Source organism: Oncorhynchus mykiss, chromosome 18 (genome assembly GCF_057628025.1).
Source record: "Oncorhynchus mykiss isolate SJ-2025 chromosome 18, ASM5762802v1, whole genome shotgun sequence".
Classification (NCBI taxonomy): domain Eukaryota; kingdom Metazoa; phylum Chordata; class Actinopteri; order Salmoniformes; family Salmonidae; genus Oncorhynchus; species Oncorhynchus mykiss.
The window spans coordinates 61975029-62000849 of NC_143039.1; the positions used below are offsets into that span (position 1 = coordinate 61975029).

General features: G+C 44.1%; 3 protein-coding genes across 10 annotated transcripts in view; 1 reads left to right on the forward strand and 2 right to left on the reverse strand.

Moving 5' to 3' along the window:
* Positions 1–249: 249 nt before the first annotated feature.
* LOC110496544 (fatty acid-binding protein, heart) lies at positions 250–1675 on the reverse strand. Its single transcript, XM_021572500.3, has 4 exons — positions 1507–1675; positions 1144–1319; positions 946–1050; positions 250–491 (listed from the first exon to the last, which is right to left on the reverse strand). Exons 1-4 carry the CDS (start codon positions 1577–1579, stop codon positions 438–440), a joined length of 408 nt encoding a protein of 135 aa, XP_021428175.1. The 5' UTR covers positions 1580–1675; the 3' UTR covers positions 250–437.
* Positions 1676–2149: 474 nt separating this feature from the next.
* Positions 2150–3652, reverse strand: LOC118941189 (large ribosomal subunit protein mL53). Its single transcript, XM_036953272.2, has 3 exons — positions 3411–3652; positions 2617–2729; positions 2150–2361 (listed from the first exon to the last, which is right to left on the reverse strand). The coding sequence occupies exons 1-3, from the start codon at positions 3635–3637 to the stop codon at positions 2345–2347; spliced, it is 357 nt and encodes a 118-aa protein (XP_036809167.1). The 5' UTR covers positions 3638–3652; the 3' UTR covers positions 2150–2344.
* Positions 3653–8798: 5146 nt separating this feature from the next.
* The window catches only part of LOC110496546 (phosphoprotein associated with glycosphingolipid-enriched microdomains 1), an 81029-nt gene continuing 64006 nt past the window's right edge, over positions 8799–25821 (forward strand). For 3 of the 8 annotated variants that reach the window (XM_036953277.2, XM_036953281.2, XM_036953280.2), the window contains exon 1: positions 8905–9175. The gene's annotated coding sequence lies outside the window, so the exon portion shown is untranslated. Of the gene's footprint in view, positions 9176–25821 lie in introns of all 8 variants that reach the window. The other 5 variants (XM_036953275.2, XM_036953278.2, XM_036953274.2 and 2 more) reach the window with 3 other exon arrangements.

Consider the following 25821-nt stretch of genomic DNA (forward strand, 5'->3'; position numbering starts at 1 on the left):
TTGCAATCAAGAAAGACATCTGTTATTTAAGGAGAAACGTGGCAACACGATGGGATGAAATCTCCCACATTTTGTGTCAAAGTCTATGAATAAAATGTGTTCTTGTCTTATGTCTCATTATTTTTTATATGTTTAGAGTTAAAAAAGTAAAACATACATGTAAGTATTCAGCGGTCAATATAGTCCCTACTGTCACATCTGGAGAATCCAACCAAGACATCATGCAATAATTCCAAATGAGAACAGAGGGAAATTGAAAGTTTTTTATTAAAACCAAAACAATGTTTATAACCAAATGTATTATATTGAAGTATTACAATGCATAAATTTGTTTGGCAATACAATGAATAATATGAGCAATACGCGCTGTAACTTTAGCTTTGCTGCTCATTGAACTGAGCCTGTCGTCATCCGAAACAAAATGGTCCTGAGTCCCATTACACCTCCTTCATGTATGTCCTCACCGCAATCACATCTCCCATCATGCATTTCTGTAAGGATGAGAAGTAAGAGTGGAAGAGGAGTGGAAGATGAGAGGATGGAACAGGAGAAGAGAGGAGAATAGGAGAGGAAAATGGGTTGTGTTACAGTAGGTCAGAGTTGAGATGTTTCAGGTGCAGGCGAAGAGCCAGGAATACACATTCCAGGATATGTTTTAGGTTAAAGGGTGATAAAACACTTGTTCAATGTCAGATGTAAAATGGTTGAGCTTACATAGTCCAGTGTGACTTAACTTTCCCAACAAGTTTCATTGGCAACATTTCAACTTTGTGGTGAAAAAAGTTTTTTTAAATGCATTTATATCATACATTTTTACATTAGTCTGTCAAGTTAAGAAGTTATTTACAAATAAACAAGCACTACAAACATGCCAAAAAAGACTACAGGACCATTTGAGAAACGTTTTTTAAAATGTATATAAGTAATTAAAAAACGATTCCTTACCGCTATCAACTTTCCATCACCAGTCACCTCTCTCTCTATTGTTGTCTCTTTGCCGTCCCACTTCTGTTTTTGCACAAGTTTGCAATTTTCAAGACTAAAAACGGTCTGAAGATGAAAGAAAAAAAATGAAAGTTATTTCCAATGACCCGTTAACCCAAATCAACGGACTTTCACACACAGATTTTTATCAAAACCAACCATTGTTTTTCTGTCGTCTGCGGTTGTTTCTTCGAAAGGCTCGTTGAGATTGAATTTAACCTCAACCGTTTTGAAAGTGCTCTGAGATTTCAAACAGATCATTCCTTGGTCGTCCATGTTGATGATCAAACTGGGCTTGGTGCGGTTTCCCACCTGTCGGGTCGCGAAACCAACACCTGCACAACGGAGAACAAACTGTCAAGAGGGATGTATGACAGTGTGGCGTGGTGCAACCCAATGCATAATACATAATACTTTATGCAAATAAAAATGACTAGCCTTATCATAGCATCATGTTATATGTATATTATTATATACATTCATATGTAATCAATAATTTAAGATTAGACACATATATCATACCCAAAGCTTTCATGTAGTCATCAAAGTTCTCGCTGGAAATCATTTTCCAGGTCCCCACAAACTTGTCAACCATCTTTCCAGTTAGCCTATATCTGCAATATTCCCAACAGTTCAGTCTATTGGTCCAAGCTCAACTCTACTCACTCTGTTGAGAACGAGCCACGGTTTTAAAGGGATCTCTCTGGCTCGCGCATTCTAAAACTACCCAATCACAGTCACGAACGTCACTGTATGTAGTTCCTCAATTTTCGATGGATGGAATAATGCTAGAATGGGTGAAAGGTTTTTGAGTGCCACATCTACTACTGTGCCAAATTACGTTTAGCTTACTATGTCAGAGGCTATGCGTTTCACAATGTCCTTTCAAACGCTTAAAAGAGTGTATATTACTCTGGAAATAGTTGACAAATCACATGCTCCAAAACTATGACAGAGGGAGATAATACAATCGAATAGCCTACATAGAGTGGACAAAGATTATCTTAAACTTGGCAGAAAAAAATTAAATGATTTTCACTTCAAATATGTCTTATGCCATCGAACCTAAATAACTTAAAAAAGTGAAAATGCACACAGTACAACTTCGCTAAACGTAAAACCATTCAATAAGTTCTATAATTGAGTGAAAACCAACACAGAATAGTTCAATGAAAGTATTTTATTATAAACATTTACAAATACACATACACATTACTGAGGGTGGGACTAGTTCTTGGCTGTAATTTTGGCCTGGGGGTCCTTGGCTACACATCGGGACTGCAGTGCAGTCAGCATCTCCTTGATGGTCAGTCTCGCTCCCTTCATCATTAGCCTTTCTCCGTCCACTGTAGGGAAGAGGCTAAAGCACTCGTTGAGCTGAGGCAGGATAAAAGGTACACAAAACCAAATTGTGAACTCGGCTACTTGGTACCAAATGGTGAGGACCCCAAAGAATCCAATAAGCTAATTACTATTATGTAGGCTAATTATGTTTTTGTAAATACTGGTCTGGAACAAAAGCCTGCACACTATATCTCTCCAGTACCAGGATTGGTGACAACTGGCAATATAGACCTACCTTAGGCCTATATTATGTAAAGTTTAGGTAAAAGTCAACTTTATTCTACTTACTAAATGTAATGTCCACCAGTGGTTCAGACTGGTCATGTTTCACTTCTGTCATCACCTCAGAGTTTATACTGGTAGATCTGGCCTTCTCAGATCCAACCATGACCAGGAACTCCCTGCAGGACACCAACAAGGAACGTCACATTAACAGGGGATGCATCTCGGTGTGGGGATTGATCCATCACCGGAATAAGAAATATAGATTAACTTCACCCATTCAGAAGAGAAAAAATATCTGTAAATTACATGCCAACCGTTACTTATTTCAGCGAGCCTCTTAATTATGGAATGCGCCTTGTGGCTACATGCTATGCAGTAGATTATAGGCCTACATAATCAGTTAATGAATAGTTTATAGATGGTTTGTAAATCTGGAATAAACAGTCATATAACACATTGCTTGATGATGCTTGCCAAATATTGAGTTTACAGCAATAGCATTCTAACATTAGCATTTAACGGTTGTTGCCAGTGAAGCAAGAAGCTGAATGACAATCTCGATCTACCAATCTCAACGTTTATTAGGCGAGATATTTAAGGTTGCTAGCTAGAAACTAATAACCTTGCTAAATCTGACTATATCAACAATATGAAGAAATGTTGCTAAAAAAAATGACTGGTTGCACAGATAACACGAAACGATGCCGTGATTGTCTGTGAGCATCTGTGAAATGAGAGATGCATTATTTGTCCTACAGGAGAGAGTTGCTTCCCTTTCATAGAATGAATAAAAGTACATTCTGCTCACTAGAAAAATGTATATTCACATGGCTCAAGTAGACAACTTACTTTCTTACCGTGTGGAACGAACATTGGATTCAAATGGACAAATCTGCACAACAATGTTCTTGACTGCTTCAGCACCACCGCCGCCATATTTTCGCAACGATGACCTTTCAACCTGGGCGCTGTTCAGGAACGTCTCGAGCGCAGATTCTACAAGAGTGAGTTCACAGTTTTTAAACTGTTCTGTTACTGTTTCCAGGTGGTGGAGCAGACTCCTGGCACACAGACCCAGTGTCATTGTTTCTAGGGGGTGGTTGATGTTGATTTATTTTAATATGACACTGTCAGGTGGGTGTGTCACTGCAGAGAGGCTAATTTTGAATACATACATCTGCTTTACTTACTTTCACCTCCGGAGACTGTGTTCAGTCACGGATACGGTCTCAGAACAGCCTATGAGCATATTGACAGATCTATTGATAATTAGCAAATTTACTGAATACTCTCACAACAGATGTTCATCGCTAGAGGGGAGTAGTGGATAACACAAGTAAAAGCTTCCTTTGTCACTTTCACTAATTGCTCATTCTGCACACACTAGATGGCAGTAATGGAGAAAACATGAATAATGTTACAAATTGATCATTCAAATAATTTATCGGGTTACAACTTTGCATGGTGTGTGAACATAGTTTTACATTTATATAACGTGTGACTGCATTTAAAAAGCGACGAATCCCTTTGAAAACGGCATCTATTCGAGTCAGTATCAGTTATTCTAGTGTCGAAATTGACTACAAAGTGTATGTAGGATCATTTGGGTCATAAAGTCAGTCTCGTCTTAAATGGAGTTTGGAACATCCATGTGTCACAACTGGTAATGAAGGTTGGGTTTTGATTATATGATTTCCATTTGCCCACTAACATGGGGTGAACAGCTGCAGTGAATGCTCTCTGTCCAATAGCATAGACAGTGAGACAGACTTCCTCATCTACAGTGTCTAATGGGGGAAAAACATAATTAACCAAATGCAGAGCCAGTCAGGAAACACACCCCCAATACTGAAATAACAGTAACAGAAAAAGAAAAACACCAATGCCAATCAGCATGTTCAGTGGCTCTTTAAATTGTCTTTGGTGTGTGGGTGAATATGTTGTAGATAGCCCAGTGTAGTGAACGGTGGGTCAGGGAAGCAAACCCAGGGTGCTGGCGTGAAAGGCAAACAGTCTGCGCATTGAAACAATAGGCTTAACCCACTTGGTGGGAATTGTAATGTGGCTCATATAGCAAGGCTCACCACACTTCCCCCTCCAAACCGGAAGGCACATCCTCTTGTTTCGACTACTCAGACCCCTTTAAAAGTTTGGGCCGTGTGTTGCAATGGCCTCATTGAACCAGTACATCATCTCACTTCTGGCACCAATGTAGCGAACGGCAGGGCAGGGAAGCTAACCAGGGTCCCTAGCGCGAAAGGCAAACACCCCACGTATTGTGCCAATAGGGTTATCCCACTTGGTGGGAATTGTAACAAGGATCGCTACAATAGGATTAATTAGGCTATAATTCAGTGCCACTGACAGCCTACTTGATAATATGTACAAACTTAGGTAGGCTTTGTCAAATCATGTTCACCTTATTGAAATGATGACTACAGAGTTTTGAAACCCAGAGGACCAACAGAATCGACAAACCAGACCAGGGTTTGGAAAGTCAATGGGAGAAGTAAAAAATTGATCCTAAATTGTTAATTTTCTGGAAATCTAAAGGAAAAAAATCTAGATTTGAGACAATGTCTTAAGTAGCTGAAAATGTCATGACTACAACTTCGTTAGACGTGTTTCTGGGCATGACCTATGCTAGCTAATGTCACAATGACAACACCTACAGTACAACCGTAATCAGGGATTTCCAGAGTCCTATATTTAAGTAATAAGACCTGAGGGGGTGTGGTATATAGCCAATATACCATGGCTAAGAGCTGTTCTTATAAGTGACACAACGCAGAGTGCCTGGATATAGCCCTTAGTCGTGGTATATTGGCCATATACCACAACCCCCCGAGGAGCCTTATTGCTATTATAAACTGCTTTCAAGTCTGATATACCACGGCTGTCAGCCAATCACAACCGGCCGTGATTGGGAGTCCCAAAGGGCGGTGCACATTTGGCCCAGCGTTGTCCGGGTTTGACCAGTGTTGGCCGTCATTGTAAATAAGAATTTGTTCTTAACTGACTTGCCTAGTTAAATAAAGGTACATTTTTTTATATAAAAAAAAAAAATCAGCATTCAGGGATCAAACCATTCAGTATATAAGAGAAAATATACCACAGGTATGATGCGAAACTACTTTTTTACTGTTCTAATTACATTGGTAAGCAATTTATAATAGCAATAAGGCTCCTCGGGGGTTAGTGGCACTGCATATGGCCAATATAAAGCGGCTAAGGGCTGTATCCAGGCACTCTGCGTCGTGTCACTTATAAGAACAGCCCTTAGCCGTGGTATATTGGCCATGTGCCACACCCCCTCAGGACTTATTGCTTAAATATACTACAGTGTTCAGCCAATCAGCATCTAGGAGCCAAACTACCCAGTTTATAATTCTTAATATTTAGCTCTGGAGATTTCTATTGGCAAAACAATTTCTAGGCGACTTTATTTAAATTCTCTTTGTTATGGCCACTGACCCAAAAATGGTGTATAAATTATAGATAGCTCACTCAAGCCATTTACAATTGTCCCGAAAAATTATGTTCTGGTTTACTTAAGTGGGTTTGTAGCAGCTGGGTCTGGTCTACTTAGGTCATTGACTTTCATTGAACCAGTAAAAAACTATGAGTGGGGTGTGTCACTTCCTCTTCCATCTCTGAATGGACTTACCTCTCACTTGACTTACCTCTCACTACCATCAAGACATGCAGTTTAATCTGCCGCAGGCCTACTGTAGTGTTCTTGTCCACAAAGTGGAAGGAGCAAATGTGATCGTTTCGGGGGTTTCTTCATGAAAAGGTTGACGAGAAGGATAGTTTGGAGGTGGGTGTAGATCGTAATGTGCCACAACTGTACTCAGACCGTAAAAGGTTCCGTAAAAGGTAAAAGGATTATCAGTACATTGCAGCTCTAAAAAAACGTTCAACCTTTACTGAACATATTATATGCTACACTCTTAGATTAAAAATAATTGAAGAACCCTTTTTGGTTCCAGGTAGAACCCTTTCCACAAAGGGTTCTACGTGGAACCCAAAATAGTTCTACCTGGAGCGAGAAAGGGTTCTACCTGGAACCAAAAAGGGTTCTCCTATGGGGGCAGACAAAGAATCCTTTTGGAACCCATTTTTCTAAGAGTGTACTAGTATATGCTACTAGTTTGTCATGAAGAACTCATCGTTAAACGGTGGGTCAAGTTAGCTAGCTACTGCAAGTAACTGAAGCCGAAGTGTGAAGAATTGGCTACTGGAAGTTCCACCACTAAGGAAGCAAAGATGGCGGAGGCAGCTCTATTTCCATTAAGTTCTCTCAGTATTGGCTATAGACCTATTTAATTTCCACTGGTCATAATAAACAATAATTATCCATGTGTATCCTAAATTCCCAAATATTTTGTATAATTTCAGTTTTTTTCATGCATCTATAGCACATATTTTATGCTATTCTCTTAATTAATATTCAATAAACACTAGCGACTGTTTCTGAATAACATGACATGATTGATTACTGTAACTGAGAGGAAATCGCTACTGACAATCTCTGCTAATCTACTGACTGATGATGTTGGTGTGTAAAATTAAGTTAGGTTGGAGAGGACCGACCGTCTGGGGCAATCTGTCATGATCTAATTTAATATAGCAGAGGTAAATACATGCACACGCACACACACACACACACACACACACACACACACACACACACACACACACACACACACACACACACACACACACACACACACACACACACACACACACACACACACACACACACACACGCACACACACTGTCATGCTCTGAGTCAATAAAAGCAGAGGTGTGTCTTTAAAATAGACAATCAAACTGACAAGTCACATGATCAAATGAATGGCGAGTGAGGAAGTAGAGTATAAGGCAAGCTACAGTTGTTTGCTTCTAGAACCAGGTGGAAAGGGTCAACTATACAAGAATGCACACAATGCAAAACACTTTTATTCAAATGATACTGTCGGTGGTTTGTCAGATGCCGTTCGTGTTTGAGTCTTTTCATGGGGTTCTACTCCATAGTGCTTTATTAACACAGGCATTTTCCCGATTTAACCAAGAAATGTTGTCAAAACTCATTTCCAAGCAGAAAATGTCAAACAATATGGCATTGGGTTATAATGAAAAGCAGTGGGTGAATGTAGCAGTATTCATTAATCAAATCCATTCATGGTACACTTCATTTAAACTCAGATAGATAGTCCCACCTTCATGTCCAACGTACCAAGAAATATGGTAGATATATTCTGCCTCGGCCTCTGTGTCCTCTGAACCATAAATAAATGTAGGCAGGCTACAGTACGCATACAGTACAATGATAACAGCTGTGGTGGGTTGTGACTGTGAGAAAACATTGTATATGACAACATACGTCACCAAAATATTGCACAAAAGAACATTTCCAAGCTGCCATCGTCTCTTTTTCAGTTTTGCGGAAATAAAATGCTTTTATTTTTAGCTATACTCTATTCATCAAAGTGATAAATAGTGTTAAAAGGGGTTTTATGACATTCCCACACCCTCGCCATTAATGTCCATTTTTCTATTAAGAAGTGTAAGTAACAGGCTTTATTTTGATTCATACAGTATTCACCACTCCCCAAGCCCTGTTGCAGCCCTAAACTCAATGTTCTGTTCAGTCAGAGGACCAAGTCATAAGCAGGGAGGGGGCAGGCTCAAAGAAACAATGTAGCGGAATTGACCAGGGAGGGGTCAATTTCTAATAAAGGTTAAATAACAGTAAGGGGTGTTTGTATATTATTTTCTACTGGTTTTGTCAACTTTGAGTGCCTAAATATAAGTTATGGCCATGCTGAATTATTATTTCAATCAGCCTATGAGGGGATTATCAGGAAGCCAAAGATGACTGTCATTGTCTTACTTCATTTATTAACCAAAGGAGGGCTCACTCCCAAAATACCCATATAGGCTTGTTGAAGACGGGCAGACTACAGCTATTGTCTTTGTGTAGGCTACCCTGAGTTCTTAATGCTCATCTGTCAAGGTATCTTGTTCTGCAAATAAAAGTGGTGTTCTAAAACAATTAAATAACATTATAATAATGTAGAACACATTAGATCTAGCCTAATACATTGACTCTACATTACTCTACATTGCATTACTATATATTTCCCGTTGAATCAACTGGTTGAATCAACGTTGTTTCCACGTCATTTCAATGACATTACATTGAACCAACGTGGAATAGACGTTGAATTGACATCTGTTTCCAGTGGGAACGCTCTCCACGTTCTGAGTGCAATTACGCACTACATGTCCCAGAGACCATAGCGCAGCTGCTTGCCCGATCTGTCACTCCTCCTCAACATTTTACCGGAGAAAAGGAGTGGGTCTGGGTGCATAGTCAGAATAGCAACGTACTACGTCTGGGAATATTCGCGCACGGTAGAGAACGCGCCTCAGAGCTCCTCAGTTTTGAATACAATTTGTTTTGAGGGTTTACCAAGACGTATTCATTTTATGTAAATTATTTTAATAAATGCGGGGTTTTCTGAGGTGGTGGAGCCGCACTGCACATATCCAACGAGTTTCAATTCAACAGTAGCCTAACGACCGACTGCTATTCATGGATGGTCTTCTAAGGTAAGTGGTCTCCAGACTCCTTCATCAGCGAATGTAGAAAGTTGCGTCTTCATGTCGACGGGTCCGTTTATTTCGAATGGTATTGAGGTGTGGGTTTGGGTTGCTATAGGCACATTTTCCCGAAACTTCATTGATATGTCTTTAAAAAAATAAAAATTATGCCGCAGCACCGCCATGCGAGGAAGGCGGGCGTCGAACAGTCGCTTTGAGGAATGGACCAAATTTTGGGGGGGATATTGATTAGGAAGATAGTAGCCGTGGTTCTCAACGTCACAGTTGAAACATTCGACTAGGGTGATGGGGCACATGGGTTGCAGGGAGACCGCTATCGGATGATAGGTGTATGCTGCTTCAACTAGTTGGAGCGCTGAATCAAAGTTTCTGCATAGTTAGGCAATTTAATATATTGCAATGCAGCAGTTACAATGTGGGGGATCAATTCAAAGTTGAATGCTGTGCATCTCGCTTGCTGCCCTGCGTTTGCCATGAGTTCTCAGTTTTTACTGGGAAGTATATTAATTCCTTCCTATTTCATATTGTAGGCTTTTCAAAAAGCCACACATTTATTATGGATAAGAAGACAGACTTGGCATGGTATTACTATAAAGAAGCTTTTACACTTTCAAGACAAATGTAGAGATTAGAGCATTGGCCTCTTGCAAAGATTTTGTTTGTCTATTCTCTTCAAGCACAACCGTTTTTTTAGTTTTATAGTCAATGAAATTAATATTATCTAGCATTTGGCACTCAATTTTTATAACAGTGACATTACTCTAGTGTTGAGATGCAAATGTACTTCCTGCATGGGTACATATATAAACTGGGTATATAGTCACACCGCAAGACCAGCAGCAGGTGACAGTAGGTGTTTTATATTCTACTTAGTACCCTGATGGTATATTGAGATGCACAGTGTTATTGACACCAACAGGCGTTTAGAGGTTTCTTCCTACCACTGGCATGGCAGGCTGGCACTTACTGTACCCACTGTGCCAAGAGAAACACCCTCCCTCGGTCTGTGTGGACGTCCTCTGTGTGTGTTGTGTGTGTGTGTGTGTGTGTGTGTGTGTGTAGTCTGTCTACGGGGATTAAAAAGAAGAACTCAGGCTTCAAACTTTCCCAGATTCTCTGGCCAGTTTGGCAGTATGCAGTGCAGACAACCACTACTACTGTAACATAACAATCATCACATTATTTTGCCCACATGTTGGACGCTTCCCTCAGGAAGACGGTTACTCTCTGCTGTACTATACCACAGTGAGTTTATTGACTGATAGTTACTGTTAATCTAAAAGTCTTGATATAAACAAACCTTTGTCATTCAAATGATTGATTTAATAAGACGACAGCGTTAACAGCTGCGTTCGTTAATGCCAGCTTATTACACCTTCATGTCAAAGATGTGGTTTGAATCAGTTTCGAGTTTTATTAGTCGTATGTACAGAATACACATGGTATACATTGTCCAACGAAATGCTTACAGCTCAACATCCCAGTTTTTCACTGATAGTAATATAATAGTGATTGTGTTTGACAACATAGTTTGAAGCAGACGACAGTGCGTGCGGGACATATCTGTCATAAATGTAACCCTTACATTAGTGGTGTACTATGTCAGGTCAAAACGAGCTGTAGGGAAACTGGCAGCTGTTGGTGGAGGGGACTTGAAGTGCACTTCTTCAGCACACACAACTACGTTCTTCTAAAACACGGGGAACCAACACAACTACGTTCTTCTAAAACACGGAGAACCAACACAACTACGTTCTTCTAAAACACGGAGAACCAACACAATTACGTTCTTCTAAAACACGGGGAACCAACACAACTACGTTCTTCTAAAACACGGGGAACCAACACAACTACGTTCTTCTAAAACACGGAGAACCAACACAACTGCGTTCTTCTAAAACACGGGGAACCAACACAACTGCGTTCTTCTAAAACACGGGGAACCAACACAACTGCGTTCTTCTAAAACAAGGGGAACAAACACAACTACGTTCTTCTAAAACACGGGGAACCAACACAACTACGTTCTTCTAAAACACGGAGAACCAACACAACTACGTTCTTCTAAAACACGGGGAACCAACACAACTACGTTCTTCTAAAACACTGGGAACTATGAGGACTGGGAACTATGAGGAGAGATGGAAGCTTTTTGTTCACACCTTCTGAGTGACAGGAGCACACTTCCGTTGTCCAAGTGTTTCTACAGCTGGGATTAGAGACAATGTGTGAAGTTGTCTGCACTGCACCCACTGGGCTTCTCAACCTTGATTATACTGATAGCTAGTGATAGGGATGCCATAAACATATAGCATGATTATTGTCTGATTTATTTAAATAGGCTTTACTGATCTAGGCTAATGTATATATATCTCACACATGCTTGATTATCCACTTCAGAAAGCTTGAAAAGTGTTTGTTACCTTCATTCAGATGTAAACAGTGAGGTGTCTGGTTCTCCACTCTGACACTCTGAGAGGCAATTACTTCAACATGCTCCATTTGACACCTTTGAACATTAAACTGGTTTACCTCAGGGGCTGAGAGTGAAATTGTGAAAATTGCTAAGGGCCCCTGGTTGATAAGTGTTTGTGTGTCTGTGCATGCATGTGTCAGTGTGTGTGTGTGTGTGTGTTGGGATGCTAATGGTTTAGCCAGATTTGTTCTGTTAACCACAGGGATGTGTGTGTGTGTGTATGTGTTGGGATCCTAATGGTTTAGCCAGGTTTGTTCTGTTAACCACAGGGATGTTTATATGAAATGTAGATTCTGATCACACAGGCTCAATAAAGTAGACTAGGAAACAGGAAGTACTCTTGAGCCACATCAGAACCATTCCTCTCCCTCAGCCACAGTCACACTGTCAGCAAGCCTCTGTCAGCAGGGTGTTTGACAACTGTGGTTATAGTGAAAAGGGCTTTGTTGGCACTAAAACTTTCACTTTGTGCTTCTCCTCACCTACTCTAATTTCCAGGCTTCAAAATCCTCTCTGTCTTCAGAGAACTCCCATTCCTTTCCCCCCTGCAAGCCTAAATGATTGAATTTAGTTTAGGCTACAAAACCATTTCCATTATTCTTAATTTCTCCAATAGCAATGGAATTAACAATTCACTCACCAGAAACTGTAAATGCTTTCTTATTATAGTTTAGTACTATCTGTGTGTTTCACGTGAAACTTGTAAACCTTTTATGAAGATGTCATGGCAGAAACGGGGGGGGGGGGGGGGGGGGGGGCGAGATGTATCGAAGCCAAGGACAGACATATTAAGAGAGAGATGAAAAATAAAGAGAAATACAGAGAAAAAGAATGAGAGAGAGAGAGTAAATGCTAATAAAAGGAAGGTATTGATCTCTCCTCGTCGGACCATTGTTGGTGATCTTTAGATTCTCCTTACTGCTATTGACCCTGGTCAAATTGATTTTCTATTTGGACATGAACATTGTTAGAGCACTTGTTGCTATGGCCTTCAGAGCCTGTTAGTAGAGGCAATGATTGGAACAAGAACAACTGAAGAGACACAATTTTCAACAGACAGGTACATTTCTCAAAGGTCATTCCATTACATTGACATTCCTGGTGGTGGGAAAATGTGTTGATGCACTTTAATATCCACTAATACGAATTGATGCTGGAAAAACTCAATAACACCAAATTCACCTAGGATTCTCATCTGAACCTAACTGTACTATTCATTACCTAATCAGATAAGGAAATGTCCTGGTCGTAATATTCAAAACGGGGAATCCACCTATCTGGCTGCATTGCAGAACACCCATTAATCAATTTGAATAATGATTTAAAACAGAGGATTAGTTATTCTGTGACCCACTGAACAAGACAAACAGCTTCCAGATCAAGATCACTCAATGTTAGCGGCCATCTTGATCATGTTACTGTGTGATTCAAATCTGCAAAACCCTATGATTGACGTGGTTATCCTGTCCGTGTTTACCCTGCTCCAACTTCACTCATTAGATCAGGTTTTGTTTTGCTGTGGTTGTTTGGTTTCCTATTAAATCACAGTAGATTATGACAGGGAGTAAGTCAGTGCATCATGAGAAAGTGTCAATTGTCTGGTTCTGATGATTCATTGGGATGTCATGGCATGTCTGCAATAGTCTCCTGGGATGAGTTTCAAATGGCATCTTATTCCGTATATAGTGCACTACTTTTGACCAGGCCCCTAGTATACTATTAGGGAATAGGGTGCCATTTGGAATTTAGCTCTGTGCAACACTTTGAAAACATCAGTGAGGGTAGTGTGGCGTGGGTAAAGGCCACAGCAAGGTACAGGGAAGTGAACACCAGGTAACATAGAAGGCTAGCTACACCCTTTTCCTCTACAATTTAGGTGTGCACTTTAAAAGCCAAATGAAGCAATACACAGAGACATATTAGACATCTGGTTGTCAGGTAGGCAACGCCTTTAAAACATGTCACTCTTGGACTGTCATTGTATTCCAGTCTTTGGAATGTTGGATCACCATTGTCTGAATTCCTTTTCTCAGGTTTAGCACCTACACTACCTAGCCAAATGTATGTGGACACGCATTCAAATAACTGGGTTCGGCTTAGAGGTCGACCGATTATGATTTTTCAACACCGATACCGATTATTGGAGGACCAAAAAAAACAGAAACCGATTAATCGGGCCGATTTTTATTTATTTATTTGTAATAATGACAATTACAACAAAACTGAATGAACACTTATTTTAACTTAATATAATACATCAATAAAATCAATTTAACCTCAAATAAATAATGAAACATGTTCAATTTGGTTTAAATAATGCAAAAACAAAGTGTTGGAGAAGAAAGTTAAAGTGCAATATGTGCTATGTAAGAAAGCTAACGTTTCAGTTCCTTGCTCAGAACATGAGAACATGTTCCCAGGTAAGAAGTTTTAGGTTGTAGTTATTATAGGAATTATAGGACTATTTCCCTCTACACCATTTGTATTTCATTAACCTTTGACTATTGGATGTTCTTATAGGCACTTTAGTATTGTAAGGTTGCAAGATTGAATCCCCCGAGCTGACAAGGTGAAAATCTGTCGTTCTGCCCCTGAACGAGGCAGTTAACCCACCATTCCTAGGCCGTCATTGAAAATAAGAATGTGTTCTTAACTGACTTGCCTAGTTAAATAAAGATTAAATAAAGGTGTAAATTAAAAAAAAAAAATCTGCCAAATCGGTGTCAAAAAATACCAATTTCCGATTGTTTTGAAAACTTGAAATCGGCCCCAATTAATCGGCCATTCCGATTAATCGGTCGACCTCTAGTTCGGCTATTTCAGCCACACCTGTTGCTAACAGGCGTTTAAAATCGAGCACACAGCTATGCAATCTCCAGAAACAAACAATCGCAGTAGAATGGCCTTACTGAAGAGCTCAGTTACTTTCAACGGGGCACTGTCTTAGGATTCCACCTTCTCCAACAAGTCAGTTTGTCTAGAGCTACTCGTCAACTGTAATTGCTGTTATTGTGAAGTGTTATTGTGAAGTATTGTGAAGCAACACTCACTACAGAGTTCCAAACTGCCACTGGAAGGAACGTCAGCACAAGAACTGTTCGTCGGGAGCGTCATGAAATGAGTTTCCATGGCCGAGCAGCCGCATACAAGACTAAGATCACCATGTGCAATACCAAGCGTCGGCTGGAGTGGTGTAAAGCTCACCGCCATTGTACTCTGGAGCAGTGGAAATGCATTCTCTGGGGTGATGGATCACTCTTCACCATCTAGCAGTCAGAAGGACAAATCTGGGTTTGGCGGATGCCAGGAGAACGTTACCTTCCTGACTCCATAGCGCCAACTGTAAAGTTTGGAGGAGGAATAATGGTCCGGGGCTGTTTTTCATGGTTTGTGCTAGGCCCCTTAGTTCCAAATCTTAACTCTACAGCATACAATGACATTCTAGACAATTCTGTGCTTTGAACTTTGTGGCAACAGATTGGGGAAGGCCCTTTCCTGTTTCAGCATGACAATGCACAATGGTCCATACAGAAATGGTTTGTTGAGATCGGTGTGGAAGAACTTGACTGGCCTGCACAGAGCCTTGACCTCAACCCCATCGAACACCTTTGGGATGAATTGGAACACAGACTGCGAGCCAGGCCTAATCGCCCAACATCAGTGTCCAACCCCACTAATACTCTTGTGCCTGAATGGAAGCAAGTCCCCGCAGGAATGTTCCAACATCTAGTGGAAAGCCTTCCCAGAAGAGTGAAGGCTGTTATAGCAGCAAATGGGATACCAACTTCATATTAATGGCCATCATTTTGGAATGAGATGTTCGACGAGCAGGTGTCCACATACCTTTCCATGTAGTGTACGATAACTACTGCCGGACGTGTTTGTCCAGACTCCAGACACAGTTCACATCACGCCGTGTCTGATCTTGCCTGTCCAACACACACTGTTATCAACCGGGGGCCCTTAGCAATTTTCTCAAGATAACAGGGAGGAGGGAGGTTAAGGCTTGTGTCTGATAGTTGTCCTGTTGTTGGGAAGCCTGCGTCTCTGCTGCTGCACTGCTCAATTAGACATTTCCCAAGTATCGCCTGGCGACTGGCCCTTTCAAAGTAGACACAGCCAATGTGATTAAATGGAAGTGCCATAGCGGTGATGGGAAATCAGAAGTCTCCCTCAGGATTGTGGATAATTTGACACTTATCATGCATTCCCCTACTGTCATTAGTACAGACCTGATGAGACTGGGGGAAACAAAGCTGTGTGCAACCAGTTAAAGGTCATTATTTTGCCCCACACGCACTGGGGGATGTGACGCTACCACTGGGGGGGATGTGATGCTATCACTGGGGGGATGTGACGCTACCACTGGGGGATGTGACGCTACCACTGGGGGGGATGTGACGCTTCCACTGGGGGGGATGTGACGCTACCACTGGGGGGATGTGACGCTACCACTGGGGGATGTGACGCTACCACTGGGGGGATGTGACGCTACCACTGGGGTGGATGTGACGCTACCACTGGGGTGGATGTGACGCTACCACTTGGGTGGATGTGACGCTACCACTGGGGTGGATGTGACGCTACCACTGGGGGGGGTGTGACGCTACCACTGGGGGGATGTGACGCTACCACTGAGGGGGATGTGACGCTACCACTGGGGGATGTGACGCTACCACTGAGGGATGTGACGCTACCACTGAGGGGGATGTGACGCTACCACTGGGGTGGATGTGACGCTACCACTGGGGTGGATGTGACGCTACCACTGGGGTGGATGTGACCCTACCACTAGGGGGGATGTGATGCTACCACTGGGGGGATGTGACGTTACCACTGGGGGGGATGTGACGCTACCACTGGGGGGGATGTGACGCTACCACTGGGGGGGATGTGACGCTACCACTGGGGGGGATGTGACGCTACCACTGAGGGGTTGTGACGCTACCACTGGGGGGGATGTGACGCTACCACTGGAGGGATGTGACGCTACCACTGGGGGGATGTGACGCTACCACTGGGGGGATGTGACGCTACCACTGGGGGATGTGACGCTACCACTGGGGGGGATGTGACGCTACCACTGGGGGGATGTGACGCTACCACTGGGGGGATGTGACACTACCACTGGGGGATGTGACGCTACCACTGGGGGGATGTGACGCTACCACTGGGGGGGATGTGACGCTACCACTGGGGGATGTGACGCTACCACTGAGGGGGATGTGACGCTACCACTGGGGGATGTGACGCTACCACTGAGGGATGTGACGCTACCACTGAGGGGGATGTGACGCTACCACTGGGGGGGATGTGACGCTACCACTGGGGGGGATGTGACGCTACCACTGGGGGGGATGTGACGCTACCACTGGGGGGGATGTGACGCTACCACTGAGGGGTTGTGACGCTACCACTGGGGGGGATGTGACGCTACCACTGGAGGGATGTGACGCTACCACTGGGGGGGATGTGACGCTACCACTGAGGGGATGTGACGCTACCACTGGGGGGGATGTGACGCTACCACTGAGGGGTTGTGACGCTACCACTGGGGGGGATGTGACGCTACCACTGGAGGGATGTGACGCTACCACTGGAGGGATGTGACGCTACCACTGGGGGGATGTGACGCTACCACTGGGGGATGTGACGCTACCACTGGAGGGATGTGACGCTACCACTGGGGGGATGTGACGCTACCACTGGGGGATGTGACGCTACCACTGTGGGGATGTGACGCTACCGGGATGCCGTGGTAGCGTCACATCCCCCAGTGGTAGCGTCACATCCTCCAGTGGTAGCGTCACATCCACCCCAGTGGTAGCGTCACATTCCCCCCCCAGTGGTAGCGTCACATCCCCCCAGTGGCAGCGTCACATCCCCCCAGTGGTAGCGTCACATCCCCCCCAGTGGTAGCGTCACATCCCCCCAGTGACGCAGTGATGTGACGCTACCACTGGGGGGATGTGACGCTAACATAGAGTTACGTAGTTGACTCCAGCTTGAGGGTGGGCGTCAAGGATTGATTGGTTCTTTTGGAGATGACTTGCTGTGCTGTGACCCGAGGTGGCTGGGCTGATTGTTGCTGTGGCTGCCTGCAGTATCGAATCTGATAGGATAGAACAAGACAGAAGAGTACTGTGTGTGTGCGCAGAGTGTGTTGCTTTTGCTGTTTCTGTGTGATGTGACACAGACAGAGGGAAGAACCTCATCTCACACTCCACTGGATAACAACATTGCAGGGAGACTGGGAGAGATACAAACTAACTCACACACACACACACACACACACACACACACACACACACACACACACACACACACACACACATACACTGAAGCTCTGCCACCACACACACACACACACACACACACACACACACATACACTGAAGCTCTGCCACCGTCTGACTAGGTGGCCTGTAAAGAATTGGTGTAGTCTTAATACTCCCTGTAGAGGAAGGCATTATTAATGTGTTTTTCAATCAGGTCTCACAGAGTGTCAGTTTGTGTCTTATGGTCATGTGTTGATGAGAAACAGGAGCTTCATTCAACAGCAACACACCACCCAACATCCCTGGAGGACTTGTAGGAAAAAAATAAGGAAGGGAAGCGCTGTTAAGGTACACAATAGTAGGTTCTGGTAGACAGAAGCTGCTAAGGTACACAATCGTAGGTTCTGGTAGACAGAAGCTGCTAAGGTACACAATAGTAGGTTCTGGTAGACAGAAGCTGTTAAGGTACACAATAGTAGGTTCTGGTAGACAGAAGCTGCTAAGGTACACAATAGTAGGTTCTGGTAGACAGAAGCTGCTAAAGTACACAATAGTAGGTTCTGGTAGACAGAAGCTGCTAAGGTACACAATAGTAGGTTATGGTAGACAGAAGCTGCTAAGGTACACAATCGTAGGTTCTGGTAGACAGAAGCTGTTAAGGTACACAATAGTAGGTTCTGGTAGACCGAAGCTGTTAAGGTACACAATAGTAGGTTCTGGTAGACAGAAGCTGCTAAGGTACACAATAGTAGGTTCTGGTAGACAGAAGCTGCTAAGGTACACAATAGTAGGTTCTGGTAGACAGAAGCTGCTGTAAGTTACACAATAGTAGGTTCTGGTAGACAGAAGCTGCTCTTTGGTAAAAGGGTAAATTGGCCATCAAAAAGAAAGGAGGACCAGGGCACTCTTCATATAATGAATGAAAATGCCTTTATTTGTATGGCATGTTCAATGGAAACAAAGTTTAAAAACTCTGAGGCGTTTCAGCTGCATGGCCTTCATCAGGGAGTAAGTACCCTGAAGACCTGTTGCATCGGACTCAACAACCAAAATACACACAATGATAAACACAAACAACCATTTGTCTGTTTGTATGTCAGGAGGAGAGAAATCAAGGGCCTATGGTCCCCGAGGAGCAATGGGCCTGTTAATAGGCTTGTCTATTGATAAGAGGGACTGGTCTTGTTTATAGCCTTTTCTCCCGGCTATATGATCTGAGAACTATTCAGATGGTCTATAGAAACATGTTCTGATGTTTCTGATGTTTCTGGTATGCAGTTGTAGTTTGTTTTACTGTATTTGTACATTAGATACATAGTGGGTGGAGTCAGATGTCTGATAACATGCGTTGCAGTGCAGGTTTTGCTTACTGTGTTGTTTTTTTCACTGATTGCAATCAGAGGAGAAATGTGATGATCTGTCAAGTGGCCTCGCATCGAACGGAAGGTGGAGGCTCCTGGCAGAGAGGGGGCATCTTCCAGTCTGAGAAAGACCTTATCTACCTCCTCCCTCTCTTTACCTCCCCTCTTCACCTCCCCTCTTCTCTCCCCACTCTCCTTCTTTCTGGAAACTTCCCAATCAGCAGTATCTGGTGTCCTGTCTATCGGTAGTCTTGGGTGGGCGGAGGGACGGGGACATGGATATTTATCCTCCTAATTACCCACAGTGCACCACACCACATAGCTTTTGTACTTTACACAATTAAGGGGGACCTCCCTCTTCCTCTTCCTAATGGGTGGCCTGGCTGGGAAACCGCTTTGTTATCTAGCTGGGGCATATTAATAGAAAACGTAGGAAAACAACATGTAACACAGGCCCTCTCTCAACCCCAGTCCCAGTTCAGTTAGGCAGTGCTATTCAGTGGACAGTGGACATGCTAGTCCACATCTTTTTATAGTTGGACCTTAGAAGCACTCAGGCTCAATATCAAACACTAAATCAAGAAGCTCGATATAATTGATGGATAATCAATGATATGATATGGGCAACAGTGTACCTCACCTGGTTGTCCAGGCTTGATCTGATTTGAGGCGAGTCTGGTCTGGAGCAACAAACTGCCTGTATCAGAGACATACAGTGCATTCGCAAAGTATTCAGACCCCTTTTCCACATTTTGTTACGGTACAGCCTTATTCTAATATGGATTACATTGTTTTTTCCTCATCAATCTACACACAATACCACCTAATGACACAGCAAAACAGGTTTTTAGACATTTCTGCAAATGTGTGTGTGTGTATATAAAACTGATTACATTTACATAAGCATTCAGACCCTTTACTCAGTACTTTGTTGAAGCACATTTAGCAGTGATTACAGCCTCAAGTCTTCTTGGGTATGATGCTACAAGCTTGGCACACCTGTATTTGGGGAGTTTCTCCCATTCTTCTCTGCAGATCCTCTCAAGCTCTGTCAGGTTGGATGGTGAGCGTCGCTGCACAGCTATTTTCAGGTCTCTCCAGAGATGTTAGATCGGGTTCAAGTCCGGGCTCTGGCTGGGCCACTCAAGGACATTCAGAGACTTGTCCACAAGTCACTCCTGTGTTGTCTTGGCTGTGTGCTTAGGGTCATTGTCCTGTTGGCTAGTCTCCCAGTCCCTGCCGGTAAAAAACATCCCCACAGCATGATGCTGCCACCATAATGCTTCACCGTAGGGATGGTGCCAGGTTTCCACCAGACGTGACGCTTGGCATTCAGTACAAAGAGTTCAATCTTGTTTCTCATGGTCAGAGTCCTTTTGGTTCCTTTTGGCAAACTCCAAGCAGGCTGTCATGTGCCTTTTACTGAAGAGTGGCTTCCGTTTGGCCACTCTACCATAAAGGCCTGATTGGTGGAGTGCTGCAGAGATGGTTGTCCTTCTGGAAGGTTCTCCCATCTCCACAGAGGAACTCTGGAGCTTTGTCAGAGTGTCCATTGGGTTCTTGGTCACCTCCCTGACCAAGGCCCTTCTCTCTCGATTTCTCAGTTTGGCTGGGCGGCCAGTTCTAGAGTCTTGGCGATTCCTAACTTCTGTCATTTAAGAATGATTGAGGTCACTGTGTTCTTGGGGACCTTCAATGCTGCAGATATTTTTTGGTACCCTTCCCCAGATCTGTGCCTTGACACAACCCTGTCTTGGAGCTCTATGACAATTCCTTCGACCTCATGTCTTGGTATTTGCTCTGACATGCACTGTGAACTGTGGGACCTAGACAGGTGTGTGCCTTTCCAAATCTTGTCCAATCAATTGAATTTTCCACAGGTGGACTCCAATCAAGTTGTAGAAACATCTCAATTTTGAGTCTCATAGCAAAGGGTCTGAATAATTTAATTTGCAAAAATGTCTAAAAACCTGTTTTCGCTTTGTTACTATGGGATATTGTGTGTAGATTGAGGAAAACTATTAATTTAATACATTTTAGAATAAGATTGTAATGTAACAATGTGGAAAAAAGGTAAGGGGTCTGAATACCTTCCGAATGCACTGTATTTAAAAAAATCTCTAACATATCTTTATTTTCTATTTAATGTGAGCAGAAACAGGAAGACTTGGAAGGGATCACCCCTGGGTCAACTGTCTGGTTACTGTATGTAGTGTTGTACGGTGTTTGAGAGAGAGCCTTCATATTAATCATTCATCTGGTAATACAGTAGTAATACAGAGCCCATTTCACCAGAGAGAGCGTTCATATATCTGTTTCCCCTCAAAGTGCAGCAGTAACATGAGAAGGACAGCAAGGGATTATCCACCTCCCTCCCTTCACTGGGCAGATTGTTTACTGACGTTAGCCATCAAGGGAATTTACTCTCTTCTCCTCACTCTCCAAAGACATAGGGCTCATTGAGTAAATCTGTGGCTGGCCGTTTGCCAAAGAGGACAACGGGGAAGCATATTTACAGATTGTCCGCTTTGGCAAACAACCCAGCCACAGATTTACTCAATGAGCCCTATGTGTTTGTTTACTGACGTTCTCGTTCCTCTCCAATCTGCCACTCATAGAGGAGATGGCCATGGGAGGGGGGTGTGACTTTTTGACTTTCTTTAATGATACATCCTCATTTCATTAAAACTTCACCCCGCCCACCCCCCTTAAAAAAACAACTAATATCCCCTGTACTGCATGCTCTCCTTGCCCTCTATCCCATGATACAAAACACCAGAAATCACAATAACCAAAACCTCACTACTTCTAGCCAGCCCATCTTCCCCAGCTGGACAGAGCCCCCCTCCCCGCCCGACACACCATATCTCCTGAAACATCTCCACACTTTTTATCATTCTATAGAACTCAAATTCTACCCTAAGGCGCACAGAGATCATACCATTAAATAATAGTAAAGGGTCTGTTATCCCCCCACCTTTGACCCTGTTCCTCCTTGTTAGCCAAATAGCCAACTTTGCCTGAGCAAACAGAAAACTCAACAACACACATTTGGCCATTTCCTTATTAGAATACCTGTATCCCATTATAAACATCCCAACAGTAAACTCCACCCTCAACATCTCACACAGACGTTCCAACAGAACGCACACAGAAAACACATGAGTCACAGATTCACCCATGACACAGAAAGTACACCCCTGTCTGACTCCCGGGTCAACTTGTGCCAACCAGCTGTTAGTGGCCAGGGCTCCATGTAGAACCCTCCACTGGAGGTCCCCTGACCTCTTTGGTACTGAGAGTTTGTAGAGCCCCCTCCATCTAAAACCCACCATACTCTCCGCCCCACATACCCCCTGTCACTGATGTGCCTTCACTCCTGTTAGGCTCCTAATGTTCCTAACCTTAACACAGAGGTTGTAGAGGGCTTTACCTCCCAACCCCTCAAACTCCCCCAGGCTCGGAGTGTTAAAATCTAACAAGTCCTCCAGACCCCCTTGCCAGTCTCCAGTCTCTGCCGGCACCTGCAGTGGTGGCCCCTCCCCCTTTGGCTGCTAGAAACCCCCCCCCCCCCCCCCCCTTACCGGCTCAGACAGGGCCTCCTGGACCTCCTCCAGGAATCTCTCCAGCAGCCTAAGAGATGTTAGTCCTGTTTGTTGTGCCAGGACTTCCAGGGTTTTCCACCCCTCCTCTCCCAGCAGCCGCAGGTCACCCAGCCTTTGTAAACCCGCTGCCATCAGTTGCCTCTGCAGGGTGGCCAACTGAACCAATCTCAAAGGGATGGCTGGGTTGTGGAAGATTGGGCTCTGGGTGCGGGAGGAGCCTGTCTCCACACCCTCTTCTTATGTGGGCCTTAGCAGCTGTCAGGCCTTCTGCACTGCAGAGTAAAAATCAGAGAGACCTGCAGTACTCAGCCTCTTCAGCTTCATGAGGAACAGCTGCCGAACCAACTCTAATCCGCCAGCTCTCCTCAGCAGCGTGCATGCTGGTTCCCTCCAGCCGACATCGGTATGGAACAGCAGTCTCTGCACCGCCTTTAGTCGGAATGCAGCCACCCTGCTCTTCAGTTCCACCAGGCTCTGTCCTCCTTCATGTATGGACATGTACAACACTGCCGCCCTCAGCCAGTGATGGTCCGACCAGAAAAAATCCACCTGCTTGCTTTGCAGGTCTGCGAGCAGACCGGCAGGGGGGTTGAGGACAGCCAGTTTATGCCACAGGGAAGATACTTCCAGGTTGTTGAATATCAGCACCCTCCCTTTATATGACACTTGGGACAGGAGCCACCTCCACCTGGCCAGTCTTGACACCACTGCCTGTGACAGCCCCTCACAGTTCTTTCTGACCCACCTCTCCGAGCCCAGTTACACCCCCAAAATGTAAAGCCCTTCACAACCCCACTGCAAACCCCCTGGAAGCAGAGGGGGGCCCTATCCCTCCATGTCCCACATAACAGAGCTTTGCTCTTGCCCCAGTTTAGCCTAACTGACGAAGCTCCCTCGTACACCTTCAGACTGGTCTCTAGTGCCTGCATAACCTGACCATCCCTAACCATCACAGAAACGTCATCTGCATACGCTGACACTGCAATGCCTATCAACACACTCATCCCTGTCCAGCACGCTCCCTGCAGTCTCCTGCATTGCAGGCCCAAAAAATGCTCAATGGCTAGTGTATATAACTGCCCTGGTATACACTATACACCCAGGCTGGCCTACTGAGCCCCCCTCCCACCTTGACCATACAACATCTTCACACAGGCTAAAAACTTTTCCCCAAACACAGACATCACATTAAACAGATACTCATGGTTCACTCTATCAAAAGCCTTATCTTGGTCTAAAGAGACCAGTTCAAAGTTCACATTAGAAACTCTCGACATTTCCAACCCTTCCCTGATTGAAAGAACAAGTTGTCTGTGATTGAACGTCCCGGTACACAATATGTCTGGTCCTTGTATACTATAGAGTCCAGATGGGACTTCAGCCTTGAACCTCCAGTTCTTAAGTGCACATAAGTCCCCTTTCTTGGATAGGAGAGTCAGAGCCTCCCGACGACAGTTCATCAGCAACTCTCCTATCCCGAAGCACTCGCGCAAAAGAAGTCCAGTCCAATTATTCTCCAGAATTGTTTTATAAGACTCCACTCCACTGGGAGTCCATCGACCCCCGGTACACGGCCAGGGGACATCTGGGTTATGGCCTCTGCCAGATCATGGGACAACAGAGGAATGTCCATTTCATCCCTCTGTGCCAGAGAGAGCTTAGGGAGTTCTGCAAACAAAACCTGAGCACACATAGGATCACACACTTCTGCCCTATACAATTCAGTATAAAACTCCACAGTCCGCTCCCGCATCTCCCCCACCACAGAGGTCACCCGCCCATCAGACAGCCGCATCTCCCCCACCACAGAGGTCACCCGCCCATCAGACAGCCGTAGACAATGCATACCCTTGGCTTCACCGCTCTGTCTTTCCAAACCAAAGAAGAAGTAGCTGGGAGCATCCATCTCCTTGAGCATGGAGAACCTAGCTCTTACAAGTGCTCCCTTTGCTTTAACCTAGAAAAAAACTACCCAGGTCCCTACGTAATTCAGCTAAATTAGTCTGGAGGCCTACATTGCCTTGCCCCACCATCTCTACCTCTATCTCACTAATACAACGCTCTAGTTCCCCCAATACTCTCCTAGCCTCTGAGGATGAGAGCTGTATACTGTTGACAGAAAAGCAGAATTTAGACTTCACACATCCCAAAATTGACTCCGAGACTCATACTCCTCTCTTTGCTGCCCCCACCTTTCCCAAAAGGTCTGGAAACCTGAGCAAAAAGTGGCATCTTGTAAGAGCTTTACATTAAACTTCCAATAGGATGCCTGCCGAGGCCCTGGTGAAATAGACAGCCGAGCCATGGTTATTTGGTGATCTGAAAAACCCACTTGGAGAATGGTAGCACCCAACAGCTTATTGCCCTGATTCCTGGACATGTAAAATCGATCAAGTCAGGCTGCACTCACCCTAGCCCCAAAAACCTTTACCCATGTATCTTGTGTTGGGATGTATAGTTCTCCAAACATCCATTAGGGCAAACTGATTTAATGATGTCCCTTAACACCACTGAGCCTGAATGAGGCTCCTACCCATTTCTGTCTTACGTAAAATCCATTGTACAGTTCCAGCCCTCGCCGACCACCAGCGTCTTCTCAGGCGCTACCTGTGAGAGTTCCTGTCTAAGACACCCAAACAGAACCCCCTCTCTCTCTCTGTGTTAGGCGCATACACATTTATAAGGACAAAACCCTGGTTGTTAATTTCTGATTCTACTACAAGCGGTCTACCCATTCACAACTCTTTTGAGGAGCACATTTTTACCGCCAGACCAGGTACAAAAAGGACTGCCACCCCTGCGCTAACATTTGTTCCATGGCTCAACACACTTTCCCCTTTCCACCAGAGCCCCCAATCGACGTCATTCAACACATCACTATGCGTCTCCGACAGAAACAACACCTGTACTTTTTG

Coding starts and splice junctions, on each gene's coding strand:
- LOC110496544 (XM_021572500.3), bottom strand. CDS start 1,579: ATGGTTGACAAGTTTGTGGGGACCTGGAAAATGATTTCCAGCGAGAAC. Junction 1,320..1,506: donor TGACTACATGAAAGCTTTGG/GTATGATATATG, acceptor TCCGTTGTGCAG/GTGTTGGTTTCGCGACCCGA. Junction 1,051..1,143: donor CAGACGACAGAAAAACAATG/GTTGGTTTTGAT, acceptor TTTCATCTTCAG/ACCGTTTTTAGTCTTGAAAA.
- LOC118941189 (XM_036953272.2), bottom strand. CDS start 3,637: ATGACACTGGGTCTGTGTGCCAGGAGTCTGCTCCACCACCTGGAAACA. Junction 2,730..3,410: donor TCCAATGTTCGTTCCACACG/GTAAGAAAGTAA, acceptor GGTGTCCTGCAG/GGAGTTCCTGGTCATGGTTG.